The sequence below is a fragment of the Ornithodoros turicata genome, chromosome 7 (genome assembly GCF_037126465.1).
Source record: "Ornithodoros turicata isolate Travis chromosome 7, ASM3712646v1, whole genome shotgun sequence".
NCBI lineage: Eukaryota > Metazoa > Arthropoda > Arachnida > Ixodida > Argasidae > Ornithodoros > Ornithodoros turicata.
Window position 1 is genome coordinate 39,991,061 of NC_088207.1, and position 12,616 is coordinate 40,003,676.

At 46.8% G+C, this 12,616-nt stretch overlaps 1 protein-coding gene and 1 long non-coding RNA gene across 2 annotated transcripts; both read right to left on the minus strand.

Moving 5' to 3' along the window:
* Positions 1-15: 15 nt before the first annotated feature.
* Positions 16-3,884, minus strand: LOC135401102 (uncharacterized). Its single transcript, XR_010424719.1, has 4 exons — positions 3,842-3,884; positions 3,724-3,762; positions 579-629; positions 16-241 (listed from the first exon to the last, which is right to left on the minus strand). It is a non-coding gene; the product is annotated as an uncharacterized LOC135401102 (long non-coding RNA).
* Positions 3,885-5,931: 2,047 nt separating this feature from the next.
* On the minus strand, positions 5,932-8,790 carry LOC135399874 (uncharacterized). Its single transcript, XM_064631608.1, has 6 exons — positions 8,673-8,790; positions 7,863-7,909; positions 7,629-7,745; positions 7,140-7,181; positions 6,992-7,042; positions 5,932-6,075 (listed from the first exon to the last, which is right to left on the minus strand). Exons 1-6 carry the CDS (start codon positions 8,746-8,748, stop codon positions 6,049-6,051), a joined length of 360 nt encoding a protein of 119 aa, XP_064487678.1. The 5' UTR covers positions 8,749-8,790; the 3' UTR covers positions 5,932-6,048.
* Positions 8,791-12,616: the final 3,826 nt, after the last annotated feature.

The window sequence follows — 12,616 nt, forward strand, 5'->3', positions numbered from 1 at the left end:
CTTCCTGGAAAAGTTTCAGTTAGTGTATTCACTTAGTTTATTCAGGACTAGATTTAGGACCCCATATCCCTCATTGTGAATAGTCTTTTGCCCACTGCCCTCCTGGACAGTGAGGGGTGTAGCAAGGGGGGGGGGGGGGGGCTTCAGCCCTACTGCAGCACTGTCGCATCATGGTTGTCTACCAACATCAGTTCTTCTTGCGTTTCTGTATCAATCCTTCATGAAAGCTCTTCATGCAGCTCTGAAAAGAAAGCTTTAATGTGTTGGAACCCTGTTTGTTGCTTTTCATTCAAGAATCATTAGCACAGTGGAGCCTGAGGTTATGACATAGAAGAGACATGCGCTCGTACGTGCTCTCAAATAATTTTCTTTCATTTGAACCATGAAAAAAAACCCCTATAAAACACTGAAGTTTTTCTTTATTGGATACAAGCTTTCATTCAGTGAACTGCATGAAAGCTTGTATCCAATAAAGGCAAGCTTCAGTGTTTTATACTTTTGTTGTTACTTTTGCCAAGTGAATCTTGACTGAACCTCTACGTTCTTCGATTTGAAGCATGAGAAAGATTTCTACTTACGACAGCAAGCTCTGCTCCTTTTACCTCGGCACGGGACAAGTTCAGTTTTTTCTGTAAAGAGGTACACTTACTGGGGTAACTATCTTGATTTCAAAATTTCATGTCACGCAGTGGCATGTTACATGGATGAGGCTGTAATTGTTTGTGAGCATCCGCAGGTCACTTAATTGTGAAACAAACAAATTGGCGTCCTGCCTCATCTGTGCCATGAACGTTCTTTAGCTTCTTTGCTGGAGTGTGTATGCCTAGCCTGGGGAAGGTTCGTTGCTGACATTTTCAATGTAAGGGACGTCTTCAAGACACCCTTTTTGTTCCTGGGCTGCTGGCATTATTCAAGAGCTAACCTCCCAGACCTCAAATCAAAATCCCCGCTGGCACCGCTAAAGTGTACCACGGGGGGGGGGGGGGGGGGGGGTACGCCACCCCTTCCTCAGACGAAGTGTACACAGCTAGCTTGGGCTAACGTTGTCTTAAGCTAAACAACAACGCCTTTGTTGATGCTGCAGCAGTGGCAATTTCTTAAAGCAGGCTTCACCTCATGCAAGGAAGCATCAGATGAAGCCCACTTTCGGGGTGGTGTCGTTCATGTACGGGAAATAGTGCGATATTCGACTTGCAGTTTTCTTAATATGTTCGGGATGCGTCATATTCTGCGAAGCATTACTGATCCTCAAAGCATGCCATAAGAAACCGCCGCGGCCCCTGAAGCTCGCAAGGTTGGGGAGTAAAGCGAGAGGCGTGGCCGAGTGAGCTAAGGCGTCCGCTCGTTGGTGGTAACCAAGGTCGTGCTGAAGACTGGGAGGTGGTGGGTTCGAATCCTACCGCCGGCTGTGCTATCTGAGGTTTTCCCTGGGTTTTCCAAATACTTTCCTGACGAATGTCGGCACAGTTCCCCCTGAAGTCGGCCCAGGACCCATACTAATCCCCCTGTCCCCCACTCCTTCCTGCTGTCCTCTCTCCGTCTGTCCACATCTGTACGCCGCTCATAGCCACACTTGCTTCGCGGCGCTAACACGCGATAAAAAAAGTAAAGCGGGAACCACGTGAATTCTCAGCGTAGGCTTTGGAACATAATTTTTGCAATTCACTCTCACCACTTAACATATTCGTTCAGTTAGAATGTCTCTTCAGAGCTTCGAGGTGCAGAACATGTTTGCGGCAAAATAAATTGCCAATCTCATAGCAATATGAATTCTATGCTTATTTTTATTTTTTTATTTATTTTTTTCTGACTGACTTCTGCGCTATCTGAAGACAGTGTTTCTGGAAAGGGGGCGCTTCATGGTCAACCTGCGCCCCCCCCCCCCCCTTCCACACACACATGTTTGCCTCAGAACTGCTTCATAATTGGCATACTTCGCTGAGCGACGCGCTACGGCGGGCAGCCGATCACCGCTGTCGCCGAATACGTCAGGCACGTCGTCAGCACTTCTCTGTGCGAGCCGTGTGCAAACCAGGCCCGTACAATTTACTCAAAAAAGTAACTGAGTATAGTACTGAGTAAAGTAGTATTTTGCTGAATACTCACAAAGGTAACTCTTTGCTTTCAAGACACTATCAAGTTCCAATTTGTGAAATGTACGAGGGTGGTTCCATAAGTTTCCGACCCGAGGTAGAAAATGCGCGCGAATTTGAAAATGCGATTAAGGACGCATGGCGCCATCTGTTGGAGGGCCGGAGCACCACCCTCAACCCTCTCCATGCTTTTGTCGGTTGGAGAGCGGCATTTCAAACAGCCAGGGTGCACTCTTCAGTTAAAATTGAAAAAATCGAGTACCGCGCTGTGATAAAATTCTTGACAAAAGAGGGACTTTCGCCTAAAGAAATTAAAGCGCGACTGGACAACGTGTACAGGGAAGCCTCTCCGTCGTACACAACGGTAAAAGACTGGGCTAAGCAGTTTCGACTGGGGCGAGAGTCCATTGAAGATGATCCACGCGATGGTCGTCCAGTGGAAGTGATGACACAAGAAAATTTGTCTCTTGTCGAGGAGGAAATGCTGAGCGACAGGCGTCTGAAGGTGAAGGAAATCTCAGAAAGGCTGGGGCTTTCCAAAACAACCGTTTTTCGCATCATCGGCGAGGGCCTTCACATGAAAAAGGTCAGTGCGAGATGGGTGCCACGACTTCTCTCGTCAGTTCAAAAGCAACAGCGCGTCGTCTGTGCCAAAGAGTTTTTGGAGCTCTGTCAAGAGAACGAAGAAGAAATATTGAAGTCAATTGTCACAGGGGATGGGATTATGGTGCTCTACTATGATCCCCTTTCGAAAAAGGAGCCGATGGAATGGCGCAAACCAGGAGAAGCACCCCCAAGAAAAGCCAAGGTCATACAGTCCACAAAGAAGATCATGGCAACAATATTTTGGGATTGTCACGGGATCCTCCTCATCGACTTCAAAGAGAGGAACACCACAGTGAATGCGACTTATTATGCTTCACTCCTGCACCGACTGCGAGACGCCATCAAGGAAACGAGGCGCGGCAGGTTGAGTCGAGGTGTCCGGTTGCTCCAGGACAATGTCCCTTTCCACACGGCTTCTGTTGCCAAGGCTGCACTGAAGGAGTGCGGCTTCGAAGAAATCCACCACCCACCCTACAGTCCAGACTTGGCACCGAGTGACTACTTCCTGTTCTCAAACTTGAAGAGGGATCTCAGAGGACGGAGATTTCAAAACGATAGTGAGGTGCAAGAGGCAGTTTTCCAGCATTTTGCGGACAAAACTTCGAACTGTTTTCAAGGGTATAAGAATGCTGGTTGAAAGGTGTCAAAAGTGCATCGAAGTTAAGGGTGACTATGTCGAAAAGTGATACACCTGTTTCGTCTCTATGACTGTTAAAAGTTGGTCGGGCCGGAAACTTATGGAACCACCCTCGTAGTTAAACAAATACACTTAACACTAAACATGAGGCTCCGCCTGTTTTTGCAGGATACTACGCCGCAGAATGACTGGGCGGGGGGACAGCGGGGGGGTCCTCGAGAAGTTTCGTAGTCGCTTTGTGGCTCGACTGTAGACGCAAAGGCACCGTCTCATCTCTCATTCAGTACGGTCCAGGTGCTACGACCGCGAGTACAGTCGTGAATCACTGAGGCAATCGAGCTTTCGCCAGAAAGAAAAAATAAAATAGAAGTGCAAACGTGAGCTTACGTAGATGGCTTCTTTCTGTTGGAACATGCAGTCGACTGTCTGAAATTAATGGAACATAATTTTTCATCCGCAATCCATTTTTCGTTGATGTCCAGCAATCGAGGGAAAACCTCATTACCTTATCTAGAAAGTTTGCGTCCGAGCAGGCAATCATCATAAACACGACGGGGTTCGATGCTCCAGACTGTAATTTTTCCGCGCACTTCATCACAAAGCCCTGCACTACCTGTGAACAATATGCCACGCAGTCATGCAACAAAATTCACGAGGTCCTCACAGTCCCCACTGACTTACCTCAAATTCCCCTTCTTTGATTGATCTTCCAAGCTTCTGAACACAGAGGTGGATTTCAGCGATGGCCTCCCCGACTGGACACGACAAAACCGATTAATCTCATCACCACATTACCTACCTATATTTCCATATATATATCTCCCTGTTTGTAAACAAATGACGTCATAGTGTTCGACAGCGCCACCAATTTGGTAGAGTTGAACAACGTCGCACCCGAAAGCCACTGTCTTGACGGGACTATATACGATGGTCGCTGAAAGGTACGCGACCTTCGGTCCTAGTTTTCTTTCAATAGGAGGCAGCGAACAAGTGCCCATTCGTTGGCCCCAGCCCTCCCCTTCCGACTCGTTTCGGTTTCAGTCTCTCTACCAACGTCATGATGACGTTTCTCGGGTAGAGGTCTATTGCAACAACATCTGCGGCACGAGGTGTGCGCCAGTTGCGTCTGCTTGTGCCATTCAACTTTCGACAACGGAATGCGAAAAAGAAGAGGGGAGGTGGGGGTTCTGATATTATCTGGGGAAATAACGAAATGCATGCGTAGCGTTGTGCATCCTGTTCAGTGGCTGCAGTGCAGGTACACTTTTAAAAATGAACTTTACCAAATAGCACGCTCCCAACCAACCATCATCAGTGACATCGCTGTGTCCCCTGACTTGTTGAAAACAGGGGCGTACGCTATGTTTGTGGCGTTATGCAGTTCATAATTGCCACAAAAATGGCGTACGCCCCCCCCCCCCCCATTTTCATCAAATCAAGGGAGAGAGCGTTGTCATTCGAGACGATGGTTGGCTAGCAGCGTGCTGTGCGGTGGAGCTCTGTTTTTGGAGTGTAGGGAATGAAGAAACGCACGGGTGAGCTTAAACCATCCTTACACGCTAGCCATGGGTTAATGATTTTATTATTTTACGAGTTCTTATTTTCGCTCGTAAGGGTGTGCTTCGTACGAGGAAACAATGGAATTATCTTATTGAACCAAGCAAATACAAATAACTCCAGAAAAATTGTATCAGTCATTTTAACGTCTGTACATTTTTAAGCTTCATGTGAACAGCTTTTACGAACATTCTCGTGAAGGCACGAGCCTCAAAAAGGAGCAAGGACATGCCATTTAGGATTGCTCTAAGCCGGAGGCAAGAAAATTGGCGAAACCTTGGGGGCGGGGGCCGGATCCTGCAGCCGTGACGTAAAGGGAAGATGCGCTTTCATTTGCTACTGAAATTTCGTCTGCTACGGTTAGGGCGCGGTACTGACCACACGCCCTCCCGCCGGCCGAGTGACGTCATACGCATTCTCGAATGGGATTCTATAGGAATAAATGCAAAGAATTCTGAGCGCGAGCAGACCGAAAGGCCCTCTCGCGGACGCTCCAGGTCACCTATGGTCGTTTCCTTTCCTTTTCTTTTTTTTTTTAAGAAAAAAAAACCAGCGATATTTACCGCAAAATCCGCCGCCACACTAAAATAATTTGTGGAAGGGATTGCAAGAAACAGCGCGAAAACATATCACGCCCCCCAGCTCACCTGCTGACCGATACACCAAAATCCATATCGGAAGCACACAAACGCCATTTCACGGAAGAAATAAATGTGCACCGAAAGACATTTCATCTTACTCGGCATCGGAATGGAGGGACACTGAATTCCTTGCCCGTGCAGCAAGTGAATTCCCACGATGTTCAGAGCAATCATAATGCAACAGAAGGAGGAATACACGTGTATCATTTTGGGCATGCCACAACCACAGAACGAAAACCATCTGGTTGCCGCTGCTATACGAAATGGTTGCTTTATTTGTTGACGGCAAGCAAGCAAAACGCGGTCACTGTGTCAACACAACAGTGCAGCTGGGCAAGCATACTGTCACGTGTCGACGGCTGCATATTTTCGCATATAGAAAAGCTTTGTGTACTGAATCATAAAACCATTTATTATACCTTCCCACGTGAAATCAATTACAAAGTGCGCTACATGTCGATAAAAGAAAGTATCTCGAAGTCTGGACAGCCGTCATGGTCTTGTGACGAATCGTCTATCTGAGGGCTTCCTGGTAGCATTTCTGCAAAAAAATTAAAAAAAAATAGAACCAACGCACGACTTCGTTGAAAAGGTGTGTTCTGCACCTCACGTGCTGCAATAACCGTGTATTCACACCAGGGATATTCACCAGAATAACCCAACGGAATATGCACAAAACGACATATAGCTTTCTGAAAAACGTGAGCGGAATATCCTGCGGCTCAGACGTATATATGATAGCAGACGACAGTGCCGACGGTGTCGTCTGCTGTATGGGCAGCACGTCACTCCTGATGTTCCTGCGCCGTGCGAATGCTCAACATAAGACATGATGGAGCTTGCGCCCCGTGAGCGGTTTTTCACTTTTACAGCGATAGTGGGTGGTTTCGGTTGACGTTGACGGTGATTATGGCGAGCGTAGCAGAAACGAGATGACGTCACCGCGCCGTGACTTCAAATCACGTGGTACAGTGGATGCCGCCAATGACAGCACACACACATCACACTACCTGCCAGCACTGCCATTGGCCGCTGCGAAGTCAGTTGCAGCGCAGGGAGAGAGACACAAATGTAGCTGTGCGCCTGTCGCCATTGTACCAGACTCCACGCAAAGTGCGCACGCCATCTGACACGCAACATTCCCACGGAGTTACAGTAGCTCGCCTTCCCGACATACTTTACTGATCGTAAATCCACCGTAAAGTCTGTTGTCACTCTTTGAATAAAGCAAGTCTGAAATCAGTTGTCTATGTATGTGTGGTGAACACAACCGTGAAAACTTTGCGTACCCGATGTCGCGAACATGATAGAGCTATCGCTGTCAGCTCTTCAGCCCACGAGGGCGAAAATACGTGTTTTTCCTTCCACTACAATACTCCGTAGGGATGTCGCTCGTGTGAATACAAGGTAACAGATGCAACTCTAAAGAAGTGCGAATATTTGTGAAGTGTACGTACCAAAGCATCTTCTCCCTTTGCACGGCTCTCGTGGCTGAAGATGGTGTTTTCCTAATAAGAATTCAGAAGTAAATGTTCATGAGTTCTTAGTAGTGCCGTACCAAGGGAGTGCTAAATGAGCACTCCAGGAGAGCACGAAAGAACTTACCAAGAGTGCACTGTTCAGATCTTCCCTGAAGCAATCCAAGAACTGTAACAGAAATGGACACGATGATACAGGGTATAGTTTTCAGACTACGTGCTGGCTTAAACAGGGGAACTCACTGATGACAACAAACAAAGACAACAAAGCATATATCATTGCACTTTTTAAAGTCAGTCCCTTCCGTGCCTCGTAGTGATTTCTAGCGTACTGCTGATTTCTGCTTGTGATATAGTTGGATCGAATTGGCTAAGCTGATACTCGGATAGAGCTAGTCTATAGGAGAGGGCATTACAAAGGCTTGGCAGAAGTTTCGGAAATTTCCCTGCCCTTGACGACATGGTCAACCTCGTGTGAACAGCAGCCTGCCGTAGACCAGAGACCGCAGTATCCAGAGCTTATCGAGTTCGAGATTTCGATGTGATTGACGACATATTGCTTTTGCTAGATTGAGCCCCATAATTGCTGCATAGCCGAAACAAAGTAAATTCGTACTTGTTTCTTGAGGTTGTGGTTGGAGCAGACGGCCTCCTTCAGCTGATCTACGTCTTTAATGTCTGCTTTCACTTCCCTCAGGCAAGCGACCAAAGTGGAGCCGAGAGCTTGCTTAGCCTGGTGAGCGGAAACTCATTAATTCTCCTCATTATTCTCATTCACATTCATTATTTATGTAACTCTGGCGGTTTTGCCGTATGAATGCACAATATGGGCAATGGAAGGCGAACTTACATCTTCTTCCATAGCGTCAACTTTCTTCTCGCACTGTTGTCCAGCACCTGCAACATATGACATCACAGCTTTGAAGAAACATTTGCTGTCGGTGAGGCACCCTCTGCAGGAGCTTCTTTTGGTGTCATAATTAAATTAGGGTATGGCCCTTTCCGTTCCACACGCGCTGGATCAGAGTACTCAACTGAATTTAGACTTTTCGGACCGACGCGGACTACACAGGCCGCCGCTCATTTAGACCTATAGTTATTGATCAACAAGCAATGATGTTGTTCAATCCAGCACATGTTTTAAATGGCATAAGGTTGAAAAGAATGCTTGTTGGAAATGATATCGCACGGTTCCATGGACAGGGCACCAGCTGCCGCCGCACTGAAGGACTGTGAGACTTTCTGCTGAGAGGTTGGCCCTCGGACGTGTCCAGCTCTGCCCTTTCGATTGACAAATACGTGCAAACCATTTTTCCTACTGTTGGAAAGCGGACTTCACTAGCTGCGAATGCGAAGACGGTACTGCACTGGGGTCGACATAGTCACCGTCTACGCCCCAGGACAGGCGAGAAGGGCAGATCAGCCGGGGATGTAGCCCTTGGCCTCTTCAGGGGCCCGCCCGACGGTTGCCAGCACAAGGAGACGTGAGATGCCGGGCCCCTGCAGGACTCATCACCGGGGCAGCTTCTTTCTTTAGTCGGCCCTGTCTACGCCTCAAACGTGCGGTGGCAAAACGGAAAGGGTAGAACGCACAAAGTTTGCTGATCCCCATCTTGAAAGGCATAAGCTAATGGTTCCATGTTTTAAGTGATATCTATACCTGTGTTGAAGCAGTTATCCGCCGCCGATGCCACAGCGCAGCAGAATGCCAATACAATCAGCAGCTCCATCTTCATGACAACTCAAGTGATGTGCGCTTGAGCCTCCCTCTGAACAGATACCGCTTGTGCAGTGAGTAGAGAAGACACACAAGCATTGGTATTTATTGTTCCGGTTGCGTGTCATGCACCGCAATGACGTGAAACGTCAGATCAGTAAACGGATAGCCTAATCGACGGTCACATGGAGATGATCATTCCATTGTGTGTTTGGTTGTATTGCACTGTGGCTGCTATAACAAAACGGCATTGTACCGGTGCTCAAAAGAAACGATTCATTAATCTACGGAGAACATTAAGCGCTTTTTTTTTTGTCGTCCTCGCAATGCCGTGCGTTCCGCACTGAAGAGCCCAGATTGTGGACAAGTGGTGGATCTTAATGACAGTATCATTCACTGCCACGTGGCCTATTGTAATAGACGACAAACTGGAAGCACGCGATGCATTTGTAGGTACTCAATAATGGATCAGCCTGCAATATCAAGGTTACATGGCAGTGATACAGTGACTGCGATAGTCAACGCATACTCCGCTTATATGTAGTTCCGGAGACAACTGATGTCTATATCAGGGACATCCAATCTCTTGAAGTGAGCTGGGCAAAGTCGACCACGTCATCACGTCTGGTATTTTAGAGTTAGGGTGATGTGAAATCGACGACTTGACCTTATAGGGGTGAGCTGACGACACGATGAAATAGATAGAAACGCCAACGATTCGTTTATGATGGTTAGATGAAGTCGTGTAGCTTTTTGCAGACCGTAGGAGTGCACTGTTGTGGTCAACACAAACAGAGTAGTACTCAGCGGACCAATGTCGTTTGTGCGGTCCCAAGCACGGGAAGGGGGCGTTGCAAACAAATTTGGGGCTTTATATTATTACAGTTCCGTCAGAACAGCTTGACGTATCATTACCGACACATATATAAAGCTGAATAAGCAAGGGGGCCGTAGGGAGTTCACCGTTAAAAATGTTAGGGGGTGTCGCCAAACATTGGGAGGGGAGGAGGGTATGGATAAATCACTGTGTGCTCTTCTTTCCGGGGACTTAAGTTATGAATTTAGAAGTTAGTTAAGCTATTTAAGTTGAGTTAGTTAAGTTATTCAATTCTAGTTACGTTAGAATTGAATTCCGAATCACAAAGAAAGGGGGTGGCCGGAAAAAATGGGTGGAGGAGGTCATCATTACAGTTACGTTAACATCTTAATGCATCATCGCCGACACGTGTCTAAAACTCAAAGCCAAAGCCCTCACCCCTTTGTAGGGGGTGCTCAGGAAAGGAAGACAAGGGATGCACCAAACATTGGGGGCGTTAGGGGGTCTAGGGGGGTCTGGATAAATCACTGATCCGTCCCTGGTATGTTACACAGCAAATCTTCGCCAGCAAAAATCTAGGTGTCGTGCTGTATCGTGCTTGACACTTGTAGGTTACAGTTTTTGCTTTTCGTCGTTTGTTCGGCGTGAATAAACCAGGGACAACCTCCCTGATTCTTGGCAGTACACCCCAATACAGCTCGCCTACCACAAACATGTAGCCCTCTTCCCCCGGAATCTCGTACCACCCAGAGGTCGATTTCTGGGACTTTCCTGGAGTGAACTTGGCTGAAAGTTGCGGGTTTCGTTGTCGCATGCACAGATATGGCTACTCTTTAGTACCTATATATAGCTAATATAGGCAGATCCTTGGGCTCAGAAGTCGTGGAAGGTACTCGACTGTGTTCCAGCGGATAACAAGGCATATGAGCACACTATTCACTAACGTTCTCTGAGAGTTCGTCCCCTTCTTTTCTGATTTCATATGCTGAGAAGATCGCGGATTCTTGGCTCCGGCACTCTGCACGCACTAGCAGTGTGCTGTATCAGTGACAGCGCAGCAGATATGACATCAGTTTTTATTGGTGGCTATGCATCTTTGTCGTCGACGCTTCCTCAACGGTTGCCGCGGACATTCTTAGTCATCCCGTTATATAACGCATTTACCTAGCCAAGACAAGTACCTCTGCTCTGCAACAGCGGACCTTTGTTTTACCAGCGACATGCAACAACACTTGCATCCTTATGGCTTGCGCTTGCTACCGCGAGCGTGATCGAGAGCGCTATGTGAACAGCTGCTGTCTAGCAGTACCAGTCTCTTGAGCTACACACTGTACCAGTGTAAATGGTCGGCAGGGTATGGATTACGTATACGTTGCGCAAGTGAAAGTATCTTCCGCATGACGTAGTCATAACGACCTTGAGGTCACCTTTCTTGTAGTTTACATATTAAGGACATTATTACTTATTATTATTTGCTTATTCTAAAAATATTGATTGTGAACAGCGTGTGTGAGCGTTTTCGGGTTAAGCCAGATTTTTCGCGATAGTTCCGCCCCGAACAAGTTTTCAAGAATTCGGATAAAACCCGATATCTGTACCCGAAATTCTTGTGGTCCTTCAACTTGCCGTTCTCTGTAAACTGTCGGAAAAGTAAATCATAATATCAGCAAAGACAGCTATTTGTGACAACCTATTTGTCCTCTATTTATGATCACCTCCTGAATGAGTCAAAGACAAGCTTTTGTGGAGCTCGGGAAAGTGTTTGAATACCGCGGTCATTTACTGCCCTAGTTCCGGGCGGAAATATAAATATTCTTGTTTCTCGTCTCCGTGTCACAGCAGTGGCTTGTTTCATATGCCTTTCGTTTCACCCGAAACTTCCCTGGTGACATATCAAACAGAGATCATGGCGCCCGATTTCTTCCCGAATTCTCCGTTGTAAACAGCACCCGATTTTTTCCCCTCCCGAATTTCAAAAATCATAAAACCCAAAAACGAAGAACCCTACACGGAATGTTATATATATATGTTATATATACGACGATGTAGTGGGATGTTTTGTACTGATTGATTTATTGATTGGTTTGTGCTGAGGCAGCAACCTATCCCATTGTTTGAGGGGGGATGGTGAATGATGATGAATGTTCAGAGCTCACGCAGGATCCCTGTTGCTGTTAAAAATGGGATGAGGGCTTGAAGAGCTCGTAGCTGATTCGCTGGGTTGGCTAGAGGCAGGGGCGAATGCAAAGCATGCCGTGGATAGGTACTACATTACTTCTTAGGAGGAAAACATGCACGCAATGAGCCATGTCGCAATGCGAACTGCAACTGTACAACACAAAAAAAGCTCCAACGTGGTCACGTGACAGAGGGAATAAAGATCCATACGGAAGAAACATCCATAAGGAAAGAAGATCCAAGCGAGAAAGAAGATCCACTAGTGGATCTTTTTTCCTGAAACCCGCCTTGGCCGAGCTAAAGCCGAGCGTGCGCCTTGACGAGCGACAGTTGTTCTGGCGGTTGTTACGTGTTTTCAGGTGTCAAATTTTTGTGGAATATGTGTCAAAGTTTTAATGTGGAATATAAGTAGTCGGAGCAGTTGATTCGCTGCTACCCCGCATCCCCCCCCCCCCACCTTACATTGCAACCCTCCAAATCAGACAGATCTAATAACCATATGGCAATAATAAATAAAATAACTTGGAGCGAGGCGACACACGGGACAAGACAAAAACATACCCCAAAATAAATGACCCCAGGGCAAGATCTTTGTAAGCTGGAGTAGATATTTCCAATCTCACGTTTTTGCCATAGGAAATACCTTAGGAGCAGTCATAGGTAGAGATGGAAATTTTCCAGAAAATGTGTGGGGAAAAAAAAATGAAAAAGAAAGACAGAAAAAAAGAGAAAGCTCTGATCAAAGATAGAAATATGCACATGTCAATGGTATGTTTCCATCTTGCAACATTAGCACCATTAATGTTGTAGAGTGTCGCCGTTGGCGATTAAACTCCCCAATCATGATCAGAAAATAAATTTGGTGTTCCATCTTTCATGGGTCTTCTTTTAT